General features: G+C 39.8%; 1 protein-coding gene across 1 annotated transcript in view; it reads right to left on the minus strand.

Annotated features, from left to right (window-relative positions):
• Nucleotides 1-209: 209 nt before the first annotated feature.
• The window catches only part of si:dkey-86e18.1 (uncharacterized protein LOC557342 homolog), a 37,380-nt gene continuing 17,870 nt past the window's right edge, over nucleotides 210-19,719 (minus strand). Inside the window, exons 4-5 of the mRNA XM_034180403.1 lie at nucleotides 18,095-18,284; nucleotides 210-969 (exon numbers count right to left, since the gene is read on the minus strand). Coding sequence (XP_034036294.1) covers nucleotides 407-969; nucleotides 18,095-18,284 — 753 coding nt within the window. The 3' untranslated portion in view covers nucleotides 210-406. The remainder of the gene's footprint in view (nucleotides 970-18,094; nucleotides 18,285-19,719) is intronic.

A 19,719-nucleotide genomic window follows, 5' to 3' on the forward strand; every position in this document is an offset into this window, starting at 1 on the left:
TTCCGCATTGCCATTTCTCACACGGCCTTCATTTTCTTGCACATAATGGAGGTGGCTGTGGTCATGATGAAAGATTACATAGATGAGTAATACCCGACAAATTCCTCAGGTTGGAATGCATCTTTCTGCAAATACAAAGTTTCTTTTAATTTGTCATTAGTAGTATTAAGTGGGCTTAAAACAGTTAAACTTCATTTTCTCTTATATAACTGAATAAAGGCAACATAGTCAAATGAAGCCATTTTGATTGATTTGTTTAAAAAATAAAAATTCTTCAAACATCTGGCACATATCTTAACATGTTTCTCATTTCTGAAGAAAGCCCATGAATGAACAGATGTATGTTTTCACACAAGTGTCAAAGATTGTGGACTTGCTACCTAAAAAGCTTTGTAATTTCAAATGTTCATGTGCTGAGCTCTTCATCAGACGAGATGTAAGAGTCCAGTCCCAGGACATGAGACGTGCTGTCCTCCTCCGTCACACTGTCAGGTAATTTTCCTGGCATCCTCTTTCCTGCTTCACAGTCTGGCTTTTGTTCATGAGCTGGACTCTTCTGTCCAACATCAAACCCCATTCTCGCTCCATCACTCTTCTCTTTGTGCTCTACGTTGCCTCTGCTTTGCTGTGATGGAGAGTTTATGAGGTTTGGCAGTCCACGCTGCAGCACCTCGGCCAGACTCTGTGTTTGAGACGAGCCGTGTACTGATGGACCTCTGAATGCAGCAGCAGCCACCGCCAGCCGCGTGCGGTCAAAAGAGAGTGGCTCATCCTGGACTGCACAGACCTCCTGTGAGATGGGGTTGGCAGGCACGGTGTTCTGATACCTGATTTCCGATTGGCTGAGGGGCAGTTGTTTCTCAGAGAGACTGGCCTTTGGATGTCCTGTCCGATCTTTAGTTAAATCACTCTGTGCTCCTCTCGATTGACCGTCACCGCTGTCTGACTTGCAGGTTCGAGAATGTTTAACTGTGAATGATATGAGACAGACAGGAATAAAAACTTTTATTGCACTGTGTCTGATGCCATCTGCTAGTGGCTCACAATGCTCACACAAACTTAATTTCTTATTGAAATCTGACAGAATTTGTCTTCTTGGTATTTCCAAAAAATCTCACGCTGAATAGATTCAGATGTTCAAGCAAACAAAAAAAACAAAGACGCCTGAGTAAACACTAAATGCAGTTTAGTAACTTTATAGTTAAGTCATATACTGTATAGGCCCTGAGGCCCATAGGCCTGGTGCTCATCTCTGGATTCCGTAGAGTGAAGCCGACAAGAGTCTACGACTTCCCAGGACAAGACGCAAGTCTGACCCAGGTTACTTTACCAGCCAAGGCCAGTTCCCATTTACAGCTGGGTGGACTGAGACGACGTAGATTAAGGCGTCTTGTCTAAGGACAAAGACAGGTAACATGAGCAGGATTCAAAGCTATAGAAACATTATAGAAGCACAATAATTATCCACGTAGAACTGAGGCTGCATGAAAAACTACTTTTGCTAAAACATCTACAAATCTCAAAACAACTACCAAATTAAACTGATGTGTGTTCATCTGGACTACATACATTACTGAGAATCCTGTTTGTCATAGCATTAGCAGCTATAAATGGAACAGACCCAGTTAATGCACAAGATTAAACAAACAAATAAATAAATAAAAATAAATAAAGCAGATAAGAATGAAGTTTTGAGTGGTGGAAACAACAACAACCACTATCACTATGATCAGCATGCAGCATGAGATTATAGAGAGAGACCATGGCACTGTTCTGCTGACACTTCATTCTTGGCTGATACGAACTGACAGGCTACATTTACTGTGTACACCAGAGGTCTTCAACTCATTCCAGAAAGAACCAACAGGATGCAGGTTTTCTTTGCAACCACCCACTCCACCAGGTGATTTCACTGATTAACTGATTCCATCTGCTCAAAGTGATGTTTGTTAAGTCGCAGCCCCCTGTGAATTAGCCAGCCCTTTCAGCAATAACGTTCTGTAGTTCACTGTCCTTTCTGGAGGGGTTCAGTGAGTGTCTTCTGGACAACTGTCAAGTCACCTCTCTTCCACATGATTGTGGTTGTGTGTACTGAACTAGATTCACGCTTTTATACTCCATAAATAGTGAATTACTCAAACTTCAAATTAAATGTTCCAATGTTCTGAGATACTTTTATTTTATTTTATTTGGAGCTGTAGGCCATAATGATCAAAATTAAAATTAAAAAATGATTGAAATTTTTAGTTGATATGTTATGAGTCTAGAATACATAAAACCTTTACTTTCTGAAATAACTAACAAAAATACTGACCTTTTTCTTGATTTTTTTTTTCAATTTTTTGATGCATTGTTAATTAGTGACTTCGCTTAAGCAGTATCTGTATTTGTGAGTGTTTTTGTAAAAACCGGAGATAATACGTGTGGGAACTTTTTTGAATGATGCTAGTTTGGTCATCATATTTACATTTTAAGTGAAATTATTAAGTGAAACTGGTTCCACTGCATAGGTTTTAGGCATTTTAAATCTATCCTTTTAAAATAAAATGAAGTCTAGGACACAGATGAGACCCTTTCTTTGAAACTCGTCCAACATGTCCAAGCTGTCAGGTTAACATCAGGCGTATGACTTATCGATTTATTATCTGTACTTGCTCAATTGTTTGATGGCATAATGCACATGACTTTTAAAAATATTTAAAAAGTAACAATATCACATCCGAGTGTCTTCTTGTGGTGCAGAAATCAAGATACCAATTTACAGCTGTAAGGGCCCCGGCACACTAGAGCACGAATGCTGGATGAATCACACAAATTGGAAAAACAAAGAAAAGTCAAGCTGCATTTGTACGGGACAGACAATTAAGGCAATTCAAATTCAAGTTGTAAAGCCATGTACAAATGCCGTTCGATTAGCCAGGATGTGGTTTGGAACACGCTCGATTGATTTGTGCAGGTCGCATGTGGCACAGCATGAAAGACAAAACATAACAACATATTAAAATAAAATAATGAAACCAGCAAGAAACCCTACAATGCTGGCAGTATGCAGCATATGCTGAAAGTTCTCTCTCTGAAAATCAGGTGTTCGGGGGGTGGTGACGGGAGAGATCGTTGTGCTCCGCTGTGTGTATCACCCATTCTCTCGCTCTCTCTCAATTTCAGTTTCAGCAGAGCTTTATTTATATGGGAAAAATATGTTTTCATTGTCAAAGCAAGTGTTACACAGAGCAAAAAGTAAAAATAGAGCTGTCCCCAAATAGCTGGAAATCAGCTATTCGGGGACATGGCAGAGGATTTCTGTGTGTGTCGCTCATTCTCTCTTTCTCTCTCTTAATTTTAGTTTCAACGGAGCTTTATTGACATGGTAAACATGTTTTCATTGTCAAAGCAAGTGTTACACAGAGCCAGTGGTGGGCACAGCTAACCAAAAGTTAGCTTTGATAACAGATAATCAGCTAACTAAATGTTATCTTTTATAAAGCTAAACCGATAAACCACCCCAAATTTATCGGAAGCTACAGCTAACCGATAACTTTCAGTATTGTCTCCAGTAAACTTGCAATTACTACCAAGCTGATTTTAAGTTTTAACACCACAATCGCTTCTGTTAGCATCAGAGACGACCAGAGACCCAAACAATGAATCGGCACTTCTATCTTTGTGCGTCCTGCCCTCTGCTGGATGCTCCTGTTTACTACATAGCTTATAGCAGTGAAGCAGTTGAGAGAAGTAGCAAAGCTCAACTCTCTACTCAATAGCAGTGTTGCTGTGAGGCAAAAGTCTTGGAAAATAAAGCAGTGCTGACTTATGGTTTTGATTTATTAATGAAATTAATATGGATAGAATAACTCCATTAATGTCAATTCTGTCATTTGTACAAAGTTAAAATATAACACATATCTTTTACTTTTAAATAATGCACTAATTCTGACGTTTTGTAACAGACATGCCAAAGGGATTATGGGTAAATGTGCCAACACTGACACTGATTGTTTGACTCATTTGTTCTATGTAAAAACGAACACGTTAATGTGACATGATGTGTGTGTTAGTATTTAAATGTGCTTTTGTAAAATATGACATTTTAATTATACAGTGAGGAAAATAAGTATTTGAACACCCTGCGGTTTTGCAAGTTCTGCCACTTAGAAATCATGGAGGGGTCTGAAATTTTCATCTTAGGTGCATGTCCACTGTGAGAGACATAATCTAAAAAAAAATCTGGAAATCACAATGTATGATTTTTAAATAATTTATTTGTATGTTACTACTGCAAATAAGTATTTGAACACCTGTGAAAATCAATGTTAATATTTGGTACAGTAGCCTTTGTTTGCAATTACAGATTACAAATGTTTCCTGTAGTTTTTCCACCAGGTTTGCACACACTGCAGCAGGGATTTTGGTCCACTCCTCCACACAGATCTTCTCTAGATCTTTCAGGTTTGGAGTTTCAGCTCCCTCCAAAGATTTTCTATTGAGTTCAGGTCTGGAGACTGGCCAGGCCACTCCAAGACCTTGAAATGCTTCTTATGGAGCCCCTCCTTAGTTGCCCTGGCTGTGTGTTTGGGGTCATTGTCATGCTGGAAGACACAGCCATGACCCATCTTCAATGCTCTTACTGAGAAAAGGAGGTTGTTTGCCAAAATCTCGCAATACATGACCCCATCCATCCTCCCTTCAATACGGTGCAGTCGTCCCCTTTGCAGAAGAGCACCCCCAGAGTATAATGTTTCCACCCCCATGCTTCACGGTTGGGATGGTTTTCTTGGGGTTGTTCTCATCCTCTAAACATGGTAAGTGGAGTTGATTCCAAAAAGCTCTGTTCTGGTCTCATCTGACCACATGACCTTCTCCCATGCCTCCTCTGGATCATCCAGATGGTCACTGGTGAACTTCAAACAGGCCTGGACATGTGCTGGCTTGAGCAGGGGGACCTTGCTGCCCTGCAGGATTTTAAACCATGTGTTCATCATGTGTTACTAATGTAATCTTTGTGACTGTGGTCCCAGCTCTCTTCAGGTCATTGACCAGGTCCTCCTGTGTAGTTCTGAGCTTTCTCAGAATCATCCTTACCCCACAAAGTGAGATCTTGCATGGAATCCCAGACCGAGGGAGATTGACAGTCATCTTGTGTTTCCTCCACTTTCTAATAAATAATCATAACAGTTGTTGTCTTCTACCAAGCTGGTCTTGGCTATGGTGGACAGGTTGGAGTGTGATTGATTGAGTGTGTGAACAGGTGTCTTTTATACAGGTAACAAATTCAAACAGGTGCAATTAATATAGGTAAAAGTGCAGAATAAGAGGGCTTCTTAAAGAAAAATTAACAGGTCTGTGAGAGCCAGAATTCTTGCTGGTTGGTAGGTGTTCAAATACATATTTGCAGCAGTAACATACAAATAAAACCATACATTGTGATTTCTGCATTTTTTTTTTTTTTTTTAGCTTATGTCTCTCACAGTGGGCATGCACCTAAGATGAAAATTTCAGATCTCTCCATGATTTCTAAGTGGGAGAACTTGCAAAATCACAATTTTTTTTTACCTCAAAATTTCTGATTACTGTTAAAAAAAAAGAACACTTGTAATTAAAAATAGCTAAATAAATAAATAAATAAATAAATAAATAAATACAAAGGTCCTTTAGAAACCTTTCTTCATCTGTAAATTAAAACCATGTGTAACCTTGGAGATTTATTTTTAGACAAAGAAGTTTGTACATTTTTTTTTTTAAGTTTGGTAGATTTTTCATATCTCATTTCAACCAGAAAAACATCCATCCATCCATCCATCCATCCATCCATCCATCCATCCATCCATCCATCCATCCATCCATCCATCCATCCATTTTTTTCCGCTTTATCCGGAGTCGGGTTGTTGGGGCAGACACTGTAAATAAATACAAATGTTTATTATAAATGCAAATTAAAACCACCTGTAACCTTGGAGATTTATTTTTAGACTAATAAAATAACATGGACATTTGTACATTTTTTTTTAAGTCTGGCAGATTATTCATATCTCATTTCAACCAGAAAAACAGACACTGTAAATAAATACAAATGTTTATTATAAATGCAACAGGAGATAATTTAAGAATGACTGCAGTGTGATTGTAAAGTAGGATTTCTGCGACATAAACCTCATGATGATTTTTTTAATTGAGTCATTTCAATTTGTAATTTCATCAAAATTTGTGATTGCCTTTAATTTTGTGATCAGGACAGAATAATTTCTAAAATATGAATTTGACTAGTGATTGTGAATGTTTTAAAATTATGCACAATAAAGGGAGAGCTTCTACCTGTGCAAATGTCTTTTGACTTTGATTTCATGGACATTTTTAATGATCCATTCATTTATTGTTAAAATATAAAATGAAACAGCTTTTTAAAAAATAACAAAATAGTTGCTGTTTAAAGAGCCTTTTATTTAGAAGCAGGTGATGTTATGCTGGATTCTCGGGACCAGATGAAGGTATCTTCTGCAGTTTTGACCTCTGTTGTTGTTGAAGACACTTTTCTCCTATTTTGAGGAATTTTGAATTTGTGAAATACCTGTGTACAAACACAGGAGAAATTTAAATTTATTTTTATTCCAAATCCCGAACACAAAAATTTTGATTGGAAATGTCCACAAACCAAATAATAAAAAATGTCTGGCCTTACATTTTTTCCTCACAAATTATTAAGCTTTTACTAAGCATTAATAAACCATTAGTTAATCCTCAATGTATCAGTTATAACATTTGTAAAGATTGCATTAACTACTTTTTCTGATTCCTCAATACTTTATGTATCATTTGTTAATAATGTACAAAGCTCAAGTCTCTTTCCCCATCACTATAAGTATGCAGTTTTAAAAGACTTTATCTATGTACGAATTTTTCTTTCAATGTACAAATAAGCCTTATCTGAGCATTAGTTAAGCATTTGTAATATCCTTGTGGTGATTAAATGTTTATAACTCATTTGTGTATGCTTGATATATATTTTAATCACAATCTCAAACAGTTGACCAATTCACTTTTATATGTCCATTCATAAATTCATCAACGCGTTAGTAAACTTAAAAATACTATTATAAAGCCTTTACAAGCTGTTAGTGAAGTATTTGGTGTGACCTTAACTAAAGTAATGGTTAAATTTGCATTTTTAACTCATTTGTAGATGCTAATTACATAGTATACTCAGAGTCACCAACAGTTGACCAATTCACTTTTATATGTCCATTTATAAATGCTTATCAATGCATAGTAAATTTAAAAATACTATTATAAAGCCTTTACAAGGTGTTAGTAAAGTATTTGGTGTGACCTCAACTAAAATGATGGATAAATTTGCATTATATCTCATTTGTAGATGCTATTTATGTGTATTATGCAGAGTCACCAACACTTGACCAATTCACTTTTATATATCCATAAATACTTATCAATGCATATTTTGTTTTGAGGAATTGGCACGATGGTATTAGACGAGGAGTGCGGGTTCATTTGTCGTAAAATGTTAAAGTGATGCTTGGTTAGGAGGTGGTGTCGATTTGCGAGTAATTGCGCCGCCATTAGTTGCTAACCGATAGCTAAACGTTGGTTCAGAATGGGTCGCCATTAGTCGCTAAGCGATAGGGGCTATTCGCCTAGTTGGTCTTAAAAAATTAATGAGGTTTTACATCCAATGATATGAATTCACATCAATCAAGAGGATAGCCTCTCGGACGGAAACAAAGTGTCCGCTTGATGATTTTCACCCTAATGGCCCAGTCACACGGCACACGACGATTCCTGAACAAAGGGAAAAAACTAAAAAAGTCACAATTCGTTGAGAAAAGGTGGACGAAAGTGCTTTATCACCAAATAGCCTGTGAAGCAAGAGCGCAAAAGGGACGAAAAAGGAACTAAACAAAACTGAAGCTAACAATCTCAATGCTTTAAATGAAACGCGGCTGGATCCACTGCTGGAGCAGTGTGTGTCTGCATCTCTGAATTCCAGGACTCGGCGCTGGGACAGAGCTCATAGCACCTGAGTCCTGGAGAAATTGCAAACAGAAGCTGTGGAGATCTGTGCGCATGTTGGTGGACCCACCTACTTTGGTTCCTCATCCAGAACAAAAGAAGGATCATCTCCTTCATCATCAGAATCCACACTGCCTGTCGACACGCTGCACGCTCTGTCTTTCTCCACTTAAAAAAAAAAAAAAAAAACAACAACAAAAAAACCTCTGGTGTACCATGGTCACTGCTGTATCACTGTATTACATTACTAAGCCATATATATTGATTTATAAGAGAAAACTGTCAAAACAGGGAATAAATATAAGTGTAAAGATGATTGAATATATCAGAACAGTAAATTGATCAGAACGCGCATTGACTCCACATGTGCGGTTATTCCACGAGCTGCAGCTGATCCACAATATGAATTCTGCCTTCCATATTACATACATACATTATATAATCATTTGAATTATGTAACTGTTGCTACACGTACATAAGGTTCTGGATTGTCATTCCTACATTCATATTGTTATATTTAATAAAAAATAATAAGTGCACGCAGGAGCTGCAGCTGTCGCTGCGTTCATGTACCGTCGGAAATTACACAATGTTTTTGTTGTTTCAAATTCAGCAGTTGCTTGTGGCAAAATAGTTAACTGCATCCACACAAAAGATTAATTCTGGCCTATATAAGGTGCCTGAGCCCATTGAAGCTGACCCCCCCACCCAGATAAAAGAAATCCAAGCAAGCAGGCTGTTTGCCCTGTAATTTCCAACGGTACATGAACGCAGCGTCAGTAGCAGCGCTCAGAAGCAGCTTCTGTACTGTGTGAAAACATTCAGCTGGTCGAATAAAGTCAAACTAAACGCTAACATTACAAAAACTAAGCAAACGATTAAAAAATGTCAAGAACAAGAGCAAAACGAAACATGGACGAATTGAGGTTTTCGTTGCACTTCATTCAAATTTTTTAACAGTTTAAAAAATCCTGACGAAGCGCCAGCTACAGGAACGAAGCTGAGCGAAGGTTAAACGATGCCAACGAAAGTTGGGGTTCGTTAGGGCTTCGTTGCCCTTCGTTTAGTGCTGTGTGACTTGGCCATCAGAATACGTTAAGTAGTTAGATTTGGTACGACAACAGTTAGCCAATGCAGCTTTAGCCTAGCTTTCACTAACATTTACACGCATAGTTGATTAACCATCGTTTTCGTTGAGGGGTCCGCTGGAAGTGTGTGTGACAATGCCGGTCATTAAGCAACATTAATTGTTAAAACCAGTTTTTTATTTTAATCTTTCTCCTCGGACGTTCGTCGTCAATGAGAACAAAAACAGGAAGTGTCGTAGGACATCGTCTTCTTCTTCTTCTTCTCTTGAAATTCCGGCAGGCTGTACACCATCCGGAATAATGCTGCCCTCCACAGGTCATAGTGAAACACTAATTAAACCCTCTCATACAACCCAGAAGAATGAAGGAATTTAAACACAGCCCTCTCTATAAAAAAACGACTTTTCCCCTGTTCGTAGGGAAAACACAGACAGGCCCAGATCAGACAGATCTGGAAACAACTGATGTCTACTGCAAGAGTGCAATCTTCAGGAAAAAAAGCACCTGACCCACAGTCTCCAATTCCCCACACTCACACAAGCCATCCGCATGTTTTCCTATTAGTTTTAAACTACTCGCTAAAACACAATTCCCCAAGCTCAGCCTAGTTAAAATCACTTCATCCTTCCGCCCAATTACACTCTTCTACTTTTACGCCTTGGTTGCAAGGAAAACTAATGACGGCCTTTCCGCTCCTGGTCCCACTCATCCTGGCACTGAATCTAAAGCCTTTCATTGCAGATGCTAAAGCCCTCTCCCTTACCCATGTGTACATTCAGATCTATATTTATTTTTGACAAGGACTCTTTAGCTAATATGTCAGCAACTTCATTACCCTCAACTCCAATATGACCCGGCATCCACATAAAACACACACGGTATCCTGAGTTCTCAATTCTTAAAAGACTACACAAGATCTCCAAAATCAAAGAAGTTCCCTCTTCTAGAGCCACCAAAGCAGCAGCAGAGTCTGAGCATATGACACTGTATTGAGGCTTATTATGCTGTCTGGTAAGCGGATACTTAAAGAAAGTTTCCCATCTGCAACAAAAACCCCAATTCCAGTTTTCCCAAAAACAGAATCTTTTGAGCCCTCAGTGAATATTTTCATGGATCAACTAAATTCATCCAAAAGCATCCTCACATCTTTACAATGACTATTTCTCCCTTCTTCAAGGAGAGACAGCAGGACCTCAGGCTCAGGGAGAAACCAAGGTGGGACAGGGCACCAAAAAGACCCATCCACGTTCCCATTGTCCAATCCAAAATCCCCCGCCCACTCTTTATATGATGTAAAAAATTTGTCTTCTTCCCATTACCTGAAAACTCCCAAGAACTATCTAAAAGGCACTTTGAGACAGAGCTACAGCTCGTGCCACATAGCTTACAGCCCCTTCACACATAGTGTGAAGTGTGAACGATGTGTGGACATAAACGGTGAAACAGCGCAAAATTAGCGCACCACGAAACATGGCACTGATGAACAGGTGTGCACAATGCCAGCTCAACGGTTCATGCACGCGACAGTGTCTGTCGAGCAGGAACAGCAGCTCACAATGCTGATTTGGAGGAAAATAAAATAAAAACCAGCTGTATAATTAGTGAATATCACTCAGTTAACATAAATAATACATAAAGGGGGACGCAATACAGAATCCTGCGGTTAAATAACCCTGGTTTAAAAAAAACCAAACAAAAACACAACATTCAGGGGATTTGAACTCACACTCCCTAATTACCAGACAGCAACTCTGCCACTGCGCCAAAATCACTGTCTTGTAAAAAGAGCGTGAAATGGCTTTAATCAACAAGCAGACAAACATATTTTCTAAAAAAAGAAAAAAAGCACTGTGATAACTGACCAAACAGCGTTTGCTACAGTGTCTTCCTGCCGATACGTGACTGAAAGTGGCGTATTTGTCATACTGTTGGCCTGTTATATGGTCCTGCGGTGCCCTGCTCACTGTCCTGTCAGACAGACGTGATGTTCAGAATGCCTGCTGCATGTCCACATAAACTGACGCTCCGGTCCACTGGACCTGTCAGTGTGCGCGCTCTCCAGCCGTCGCAAGCGATATATATTTTTATGTTTTTGTTGTGATTACTTCAAGTGCGCACACGTGTCCATCAACACACAGTACGTGTTCCACGCACCCGCCCGTTCAGCGCACAGACCAAAGTGCCCCTCTCTGATCAGATTGAGAGGTGCCTTGCCTGCGGGGGGGAGGGGGGGGGACCACATGCATGCATGAGAGTGGGGGAGCACACGACACACACACACACACACACACACACACACACACACACACACACACACACACACACACACACACGTGTTGTGGGGGAAGCCAACAGCACGCGACATTGCGGCAACTCCACAGCCGTGTGGAACTAGACAAATTTCACTCCCAGTATCACAGTGATTGTCTGTTGTCATACCAAGAGTGCGACTGGCCACACATTTTCTAAGTGCCATGTGAGCGGTGTTAGGTGTTCATATGTGTCACCTGGAATTTGGCCGGCACCTGCCGCGAGAGGGTGTGATGTGTTCACACAGCGCACAGTCTGTCTTTCAGGTGCTTGTGTGCACAAATCCTTGTAGCAATAGGTGTACAAAGGCATTGGAGGCAGGGACGAAAGTACATGGTTCGCACACGATTCCTGTGTCATGCGCACTAAGCGTGCACTTTGTCCAAACTTCACACTATGTGTAAAGGGGCCCTTAGCCCAGTAATGGAGCCCCAGCTTTGTCCTCCTGATTTCCAAACGTGTTTCCCTCATTTCAACAAGTAATGCTGGAATAGGAGTTGTTGTGAAGGCACCCGCACAGATTCTCAAAGCCTTAGTCTGAACCTGGTCCACTGTACAGAGGACAAATTTGGCAGCTGAACCAAAAACCACACAACCATAATCAAAAATTGATCTTATCATGGCACGATAGATCGTCAAGGTATCTGTCAGCGCCACCGTCACTCCCAGCCAGACTACGAATAATATTAATCACTTTTTCACACTTACTCACAACTTTCCCTATATGACCTTTCCTTGTAAGCCTTTCATCCACCCAAAGACCACTGAACAACCTGATCCAGAGCCTTTTTGCATTTGACAGAAAAGAACCTGCAAATTTCTCCATCTCTTCCAGAGAGCTCCATCATCTGCAAACAGAGACTTCCCAAAGTGAGTAGGTACTTTCAAAAATATATCATTAATCATGATCTTGAAGAGGACAGGGCTACTAGCTGACCCTTGAGGAGTTCCATTAATGACATCAACACCCCCAATTTTAACTTGACTAGTCCTTTAAGAAAATCCTTAATCCAACAGAACATTCTACCTGTAAAACCAATATCACGATGTTTAATTAGTCCCTCGTTCCCCAGTGAATCATATGCCTTTTCAATGTCCAAAAACACAGCAATCACACCTTCTTTATTAATAACAACTTTCTTGACATCTTGATCTAATACTGCAATGGAGTCCATAGTATTCCTACCAACTCTAAACCCATTTTGATAGTTCAAAGCAGCTGCTCACATTGTGTTCCATGGGACGAGCTGCACCACATCGTGCTGCTGATTTGGAGGAAAATGAAATAAAAACAGCTGTATAATTAGTGAATATCACTGGGTTGATATACAGTGGAGGAAAGAAGTATTTGATCCACTGTCAATTTTGCAGGTTTTCCCACCTACAAAGAATGGAGAGGTCTGTAAGTTTTATTGTAGGTACACTTCAACTGTGAGACAGAATCTAAAAACAAAATCAACAAAATCATGTTGTATGATTTTTTTTAATAATTCATTTGCATTTTAATTACATGAAATAAGTATTTGATCCCCTAGAGCAGGGGTGCTCAAGTTCAGTCCTGAAAGACTCATTAAACGCCTGCTAATGAGTCCTTCATTGGATTCAGGTGCGTTGGAGCAGGGAGACAACTAAGAGTGTCAGGAAGGTAGATCTCGAGGACCGAACTTGAGCACCCCTGCCCTAGAAAAACAGACCTTAACAACTGGTACAGAAACATTTGTCTGCCATTACAGAGGTCAGATGTTTCCTGTAGTTCTTGACCAAGTTTTCACACACTGCAGCAGAGATTTTGGTCCACTCCTCCACACAGATCTTCTCCAGATCTTTCAGGTTTGGAGTTTAGCTCCTTCCAAAGATTTTCTATTGAGTTCAGGTCTGGAGACTGGCCAGGCCACTCCAGGACCTTGAAATGCTTCTTACGGAGCCCCTCCTAGTTGCCCTGGCTGTGTGTTTCGGGTCATTGTCATGCTGGAAGACCCAGCCACAACCCATCTTCAATGCTCTTACTGAGGGAAGGAGGTTGTTTGCCAAAATCTTGCAATGCATGACCCCATCCAACCTCCCATCAATACGGTGCAGTCGTCATGTCACCTTTGCAGAAGAGCACCCCCAGGGAATGATGTTTCCACCACCATGCTTCACGGTTGGGACGGTTTTCTTGGGGTTGTTCTCATCCTCTAAACACTGCGAGAGGAGCTGATACCAAAAAGTTCTATTTTGGTCTCATCTGACCCCATGACCTTCTCCCATGGCTCCTCTGGATCACCCAGATGGTCACTGGTGAACTTCAAATGGGCCTGGACATGTGCTGGCTTGAGCAAGGGGACCTTGCTGCCCTGCAGGATTTTAAACCGTGACGGGATCGTGTGTTACTAATGTAATCTTTGTGACTGTGGTCCCAGCTCTCTTCAGGTCATTGACCAGGTCCTCCTGTGTAGTTCTGAGCTTTCTCAGAATCAGCCTTACCCCACAAAGTGAGATCTTGCATGGAATCCCAGATCGAGGGAGATTGACAGTCATCTTGTGTTTCTTCCACTTTTTAATAAATAATCAGATAATAAACAGTTGTTGTCTTCTACCAAGCTGCTTGCCTGTTTTCCTGTAGCCCATCCAAGCCTTGTGCAGGTCTACAGTTTTGTCCTTGATGTCCTTAGACAGCTCTTTGGTCTTGGCTATGGTGGACAGGTTGGAGTGTGATTGATTGAGTGTGTGAACAGGTGTCTTTTATACAGGTAACAAATTCAAACAGGTGCAATTAATACAGGTAAAAGTGCAGAATAAGAGGGCTTCTTAAAGGAAAATTAACAGGTCTGTGAGAGCCAGAATTCTTGCTGTTTGGTAGGTGTTCAAATACTTATTTCACGGAATAAAATAAAATTAATAATAATAAAAAAAAAATCATGCAATGTGATTTTTTGGATTTTTTTTTTTTTTTTTAGATTCTGTCTCTCACAGTTGAAGTGTACATCATTGTCAAGGCATCTCTGTCAGCGCCCCAGTCACTCCCAGCCAGACTACGAATAATATTAATCACATTTTCACACTTACTCACAACTTTCCCTATATGACCTTTCCATGTAAGCCTTTCATCCACTCACAGACCAAGGAACTTAAATGTTAACTCTTTCTACAGGGCAATCATACAACAGAAGATTTAATGCAGGAACTTTCCTTTTATTCCCAAAGATCATAAATTTACTTTTGGCAGAGGAAATTCTCAAACCCCAGTCATTTGCCCACTGAACAACCTGATCCAGAGCTTTTTTCCATTTGACAGAAAAGAACCTGCAAATTTCTCCACCTCTTCCACATAGCTCCATCATCTGCAAACAGAGACTTCCCAAAGTGAGTAGGTACTTTCAAAAATATATCATTAATCATGATGTTGAAGAGGACAGGCCTAATAGCTGACCCTTGAGGAGACACAAATTTAATAACATCAGATCTTGACTTCTTGTCCCGAGCACCATAGATGATGACAACCATAAATGCAAGAAGGGCCTCCTTGTTAATCACAATTTCCTTCCTAGAGAGAGAACACGAGGAAGTTGCTGCCTGGGGATCATCGGATCACCTCCAGGCATTCTCCCAACAGGGCCTGAGGTCCCTGAACTTTCCACTTTCTTTAATGCTTCTGTATAAGAGATTTTATGCTGATCTTGTCTCGCTTTCAAAAAGTGATCACACACTTTACTGGAAGCAATATGATCTCCTCCACAATTGCAGCACCTAGAAGCTAATTCCTCACAATTTAAGATATCATGATCTTTTCTACATTTAGCGCAATGCCTGGTCTCCCTACAGGAAGCTGCTATATGGCCAAATCTCTGGCAATTGAAGCACTGCAAAGGAGGTCTCTGATAGGGCCTGAATGGGAAAGACAAACATCCTATAAAGACACGAAGTGGAAGAGGACTGCCATCAAAATTAATCAACACCGGGGTATTTTTGGGTCTACCTTACTTGGATTTAAACTACCTTACATCTGTAGCCTTTCCCCCTCTTATGTTTTTCTTAATTTCTTCCTCTTGTCAGGGCACACTCCATATATAACACCTTCGAACAGATGTTTGTTTGCAGGAATGACCACTTCCACCTTCTTCCCCAATATTGTCCTAACTTTCACTGCTCTCCCTACTTGATCCATGTTTCTGCACAACAGTAACATTGCTCCATTAGGCAGGATCCGAGCATCAAATCCTTCCCCAACTCACCTCAGAGACACAGCAACTTTAAGTGGATTCATGGCACTAAAGCCACCTCCCACCTTGTCTTTCAACTTGAAAATGACCCGAAATTACTCTGCAGCTCTCACCATTTTTGGCACCCTGTCTCCCTCTTTCTCCCGAGAATGACCATGTTTCCCCTTTCCACTCTCTCCCAGCCTGACCACTTCCCCCGACCTTCTCCAAATCAACAGCCATGCACCAAAACAGACTCCAACACCATGCAACCAACTAATCCCTTGTACAACATCCAGAGAAAAGCAGAGCAGAAGCACCGTATACCGGACATGTACAGGCCGTCAGCCGGCTCCCCGGCACCTACTCCCCTAGACCTAGTACCTGGAACACACACAATAAATATACCACACACACTCAAAAGAAAGACCAGAGAAGAGTTTCCAGCGTCTCCAGCTAGCACTGTCGTAGGACATCTTCCTCACCATTTTAATTTGAACAATTGTGTGAGCTGCTGCCATCTGTTGGCGATATAGTATCATTTGCACTTGTTGGTGTTGCAGCCATTTGTCGGCGAGGTAAGTAAAATCACATCTTATTTGGTTTGAAATAACAATAGGTTTATATTCCTAGAAATGACTGGGTGCTTAAAATTAATTTATTTAATTAATAAAACATAAAATAAATAAATGATTGGGTGCTAAAAAATAAAATGAAGAAATTGAATAAAATAAAATAAAAATAAGGACTAATAATAAATAAATAAATAAATAATATTAACAATAAAAATAAAAAAGATGGCACGGGGAAAAAGCTCAATATGAGGGCCTCCTTAACCGGAGGTACAGAATTTGAGAGAGCTAAAAAAGAAAAGAGGAAAGAATTACAGAGCAGAGAGCAGGTAGCAGCTAAAAGAACAGAAGAGGAATGTGATGAACAAATAATAGGTGCAGAGAGAAGTTGTTATTGTGGGATTCTTAAATGGTTTATAGAGAATTAAAAAATAATTTATAAATGTTTTATAAATATATTACATATTTTGTTAAAAAATAATTTATAAATGTTTTATAAATACATTACATATTTTGTTATTAATAATTATTAAGCCATCTATTTATGTTCTTACCAAAGAGTAGCTAATAAAAAAAGAATGCTTAACAATTTGTGAGGAAAAAATGTAAAGACAATAAAAATATGATTTGTAAAGTATTTTATCACTATCAATAGTGTCTGATTTTATGTTCGTAAATGATGAACTATTAATGATCAATTCCTCTTGAATGGTTTATAGAGAATTAAAAAATCATTTATAAATGTTTTATAAAGACATTACATATTTTGTTATTAATAATTATAAAGCCATCTATTTATGTTCTTACCAATGAGTAGCTAATAAAAAAGAATGCTTTGTAAATGTTGGGTTGCCATTTCGTATGTTAGTTCATATGCCATTTGGGCTAGCAGTCACACAACAGTATGACCACCGTATGAATATTCCCCACCTCGACTGCAGCGCCATAGTAACATGCCTGTTCTCTACATTCGTGCTGGCCTACCAATTTGGCATATTTCCCTAAGTGGCACATGAATGATGTCCGAGGAATTTGAATGTAGCTCATATGCAGTACGACTTGCACCACGAATGTTGTTTCAATTTCAATTCATAAGGCATTCATGCAATTTGTGCTACATTTCAAATGCAGTACGACTGCATGTCAACTTGCACCAATGACGTTTGACAATTCCTATGGCGGTACAACTGCAGTAGGACTGACTCCACTGTCATTAGTATGTTTTCTAGTACGAGCAACACACAAATGTGCCGACTGCTGTAGCAATGCTGTAGGAGGCGTTCAAGTGCAGTTCGAATGTAGCACAACTTGCGCAATTTGTGCTCTAGTGTGATGGGGGTTTAAGCGCTGGTATATGATAAATTCTGGACTTTACAATAAAAATATAATTTAGCATCTTCAAAAAACAATCCCTTTCCTGAACAATGCAGTAGATAGCCTACAGTCATCATGTTTACTTGCGGTTGTGAAACTCTAGAAAGATAATGTGCACTTTCTTTATGTTGTTTTAAGAACACAAGCTTGACAAGTTTTTTGTTGCAAATATCAAGTATTTTGGTGAACGGGAGCAGCCCCGGTCTCACATTTTTTTTCATGCCCTGTTTTGTTTTTATTTTGCCATTTATAATCTTCCCCTTCTCCTAACTCCAACCATAACCATAGCGTAAGTGTGTACCCTCTCCAAACGTTAACCATGATCCCCCAGATCCCCTTTTCACCTCACATTTTGTGCCTCCTGTCACGAAATGAATTTGTGCCAAAAAACACCCCTTTTCCATACCCCGTCAACAAACTCGTAAATTAATGTACTTTTTGTAACCCAGTCCCACAAACTGCAGTGAGACTGGGTTGACAGGAGACTGTTCTGAAGAAAGTAAAAGAAATTTTTTTTGTAATTTTCAGTTTTTTAATCAAAGTGACTAACCGGTGGTCGGAGAATCTTCTGCATCTGATCTCCTTTTGCAGTATGCTCGGGGAGTCCACGGCTTATGTTTACAGGTGGGGTCAAGAACTCGTAGTTTGGCGATGAAGCTTTTGTACTCTTTTTCTAAAGTTGCTATGCGCAGCTGGAATTCTGCAATTTTCCTGTCTGGGTAGTGAGAAAGCTGTGACTGCTGAGAGACAAAATACAGAAACAGTTGTGTTTAGCAAACCAATCAATAGACAAGGGAAAAAAAATTCCAGTTGAGTCTTCATTTTAGACATTACAAACTAAAGCGGAATCACTGACAAAAGGACCAGCTGTCTACTTATGCTCTGAAATGACACAAAGATAAAGAAATAAAATTGTTGAGGGTAGGGATGCACTCATCCTGATACCAGTATTGGGGGATTTTCACACATATGCGCAGTAATTTCTGGACTATAAGCTGCTGCTTTTTTCATACGTTTTGAACAATGTGGTTTAAGGCCCGGTCCCACTGGGGAGAGGATTAATTGCGCATGAATTGAGTATACAAATTTTGGGCATTCGTTGTCATCCACAACAAAATTGACCAAAAACAATTCCTCAGTATGAATTACGGATATATTAGTAATGTACAGCGAATATATGACGAACAATCATGGATGTATGATGCATGTATTGAGGAAATGGATTGGACGCATTGTGATTATCACGAAAGTATTACGGATGTATTGAGAATGCACTGCACACGTGTTGGGGAAACAGCGGTTGTATTGCACATGCGCGGCATCTGCATTGCAGTCATAAAAGAAGCGCACTGGGGCCTTTCGTATCACTATTCATACCAACACCACAGCATCTGGAGCAATTACTTAACTTGGACAAGTTGACTGGTATGTTGTTGGATGGCAGCAACTATCACACTATGTCTTTGGGGATCCATAACTACATCTGTATGTCTCTACACCTGGACTGGCAATGACTGGCAAGTATGTCGATTTCTGCCACATTTATATAGTACTTTGGGTTTATGTGAAGTGTTTGTTATGCATTTGCAAATTGTCCGCAAATCAGATGCAAAGCAGACGTAATACAAACGCTTTATTCGTGGCCAATCTGTATGCAGTCGCTACAACTTATTTTAGTCCGTGATGTGGACGTGACAGGCACGTTACATATCCATTTTACACACTGTCCCAATCCGCTGCCAAGCCGCAATACCCCGTCAGTTGCGGATATCAGCAAATAACAGTGGATATACAGCGCATAGATTGAGTATGTATTGCGTATATAAGGCAGATGTATCCGCAGCCAAAATTTGTGCAGCTCAAAAATCCTGGCAATGGAAAAATGTGTCTGTGAATAACTGCGGACGTGTGCGGATGTCGGCCGACTCATACAAGCATGTTTCACGGATATTGCGGATATTTAGCGAATATAAACCAATTTTGTGCGCAATTCAAATTCAAATTTTCCTAAACACCAGTGGGACTGGGCCTTTAAACATTGAGGTGGCTAAATTATGGATTTTTGCAGGCTTTCATGTAATTTACTCATAAGTCGAAATACGTTCATCAATGCTGTCCATTGATTGGCTGAAAGCTGCGGTCCTCATGCAGAGTAAATTCACACACAGAGTAAAT

The sequence above is a fragment of the Thalassophryne amazonica genome, chromosome 10 (assembly GCF_902500255.1).
Source record: "Thalassophryne amazonica chromosome 10, fThaAma1.1, whole genome shotgun sequence".
Taxonomy (NCBI): Eukaryota; Metazoa; Chordata; class Actinopteri; order Batrachoidiformes; family Batrachoididae; genus Thalassophryne; species Thalassophryne amazonica.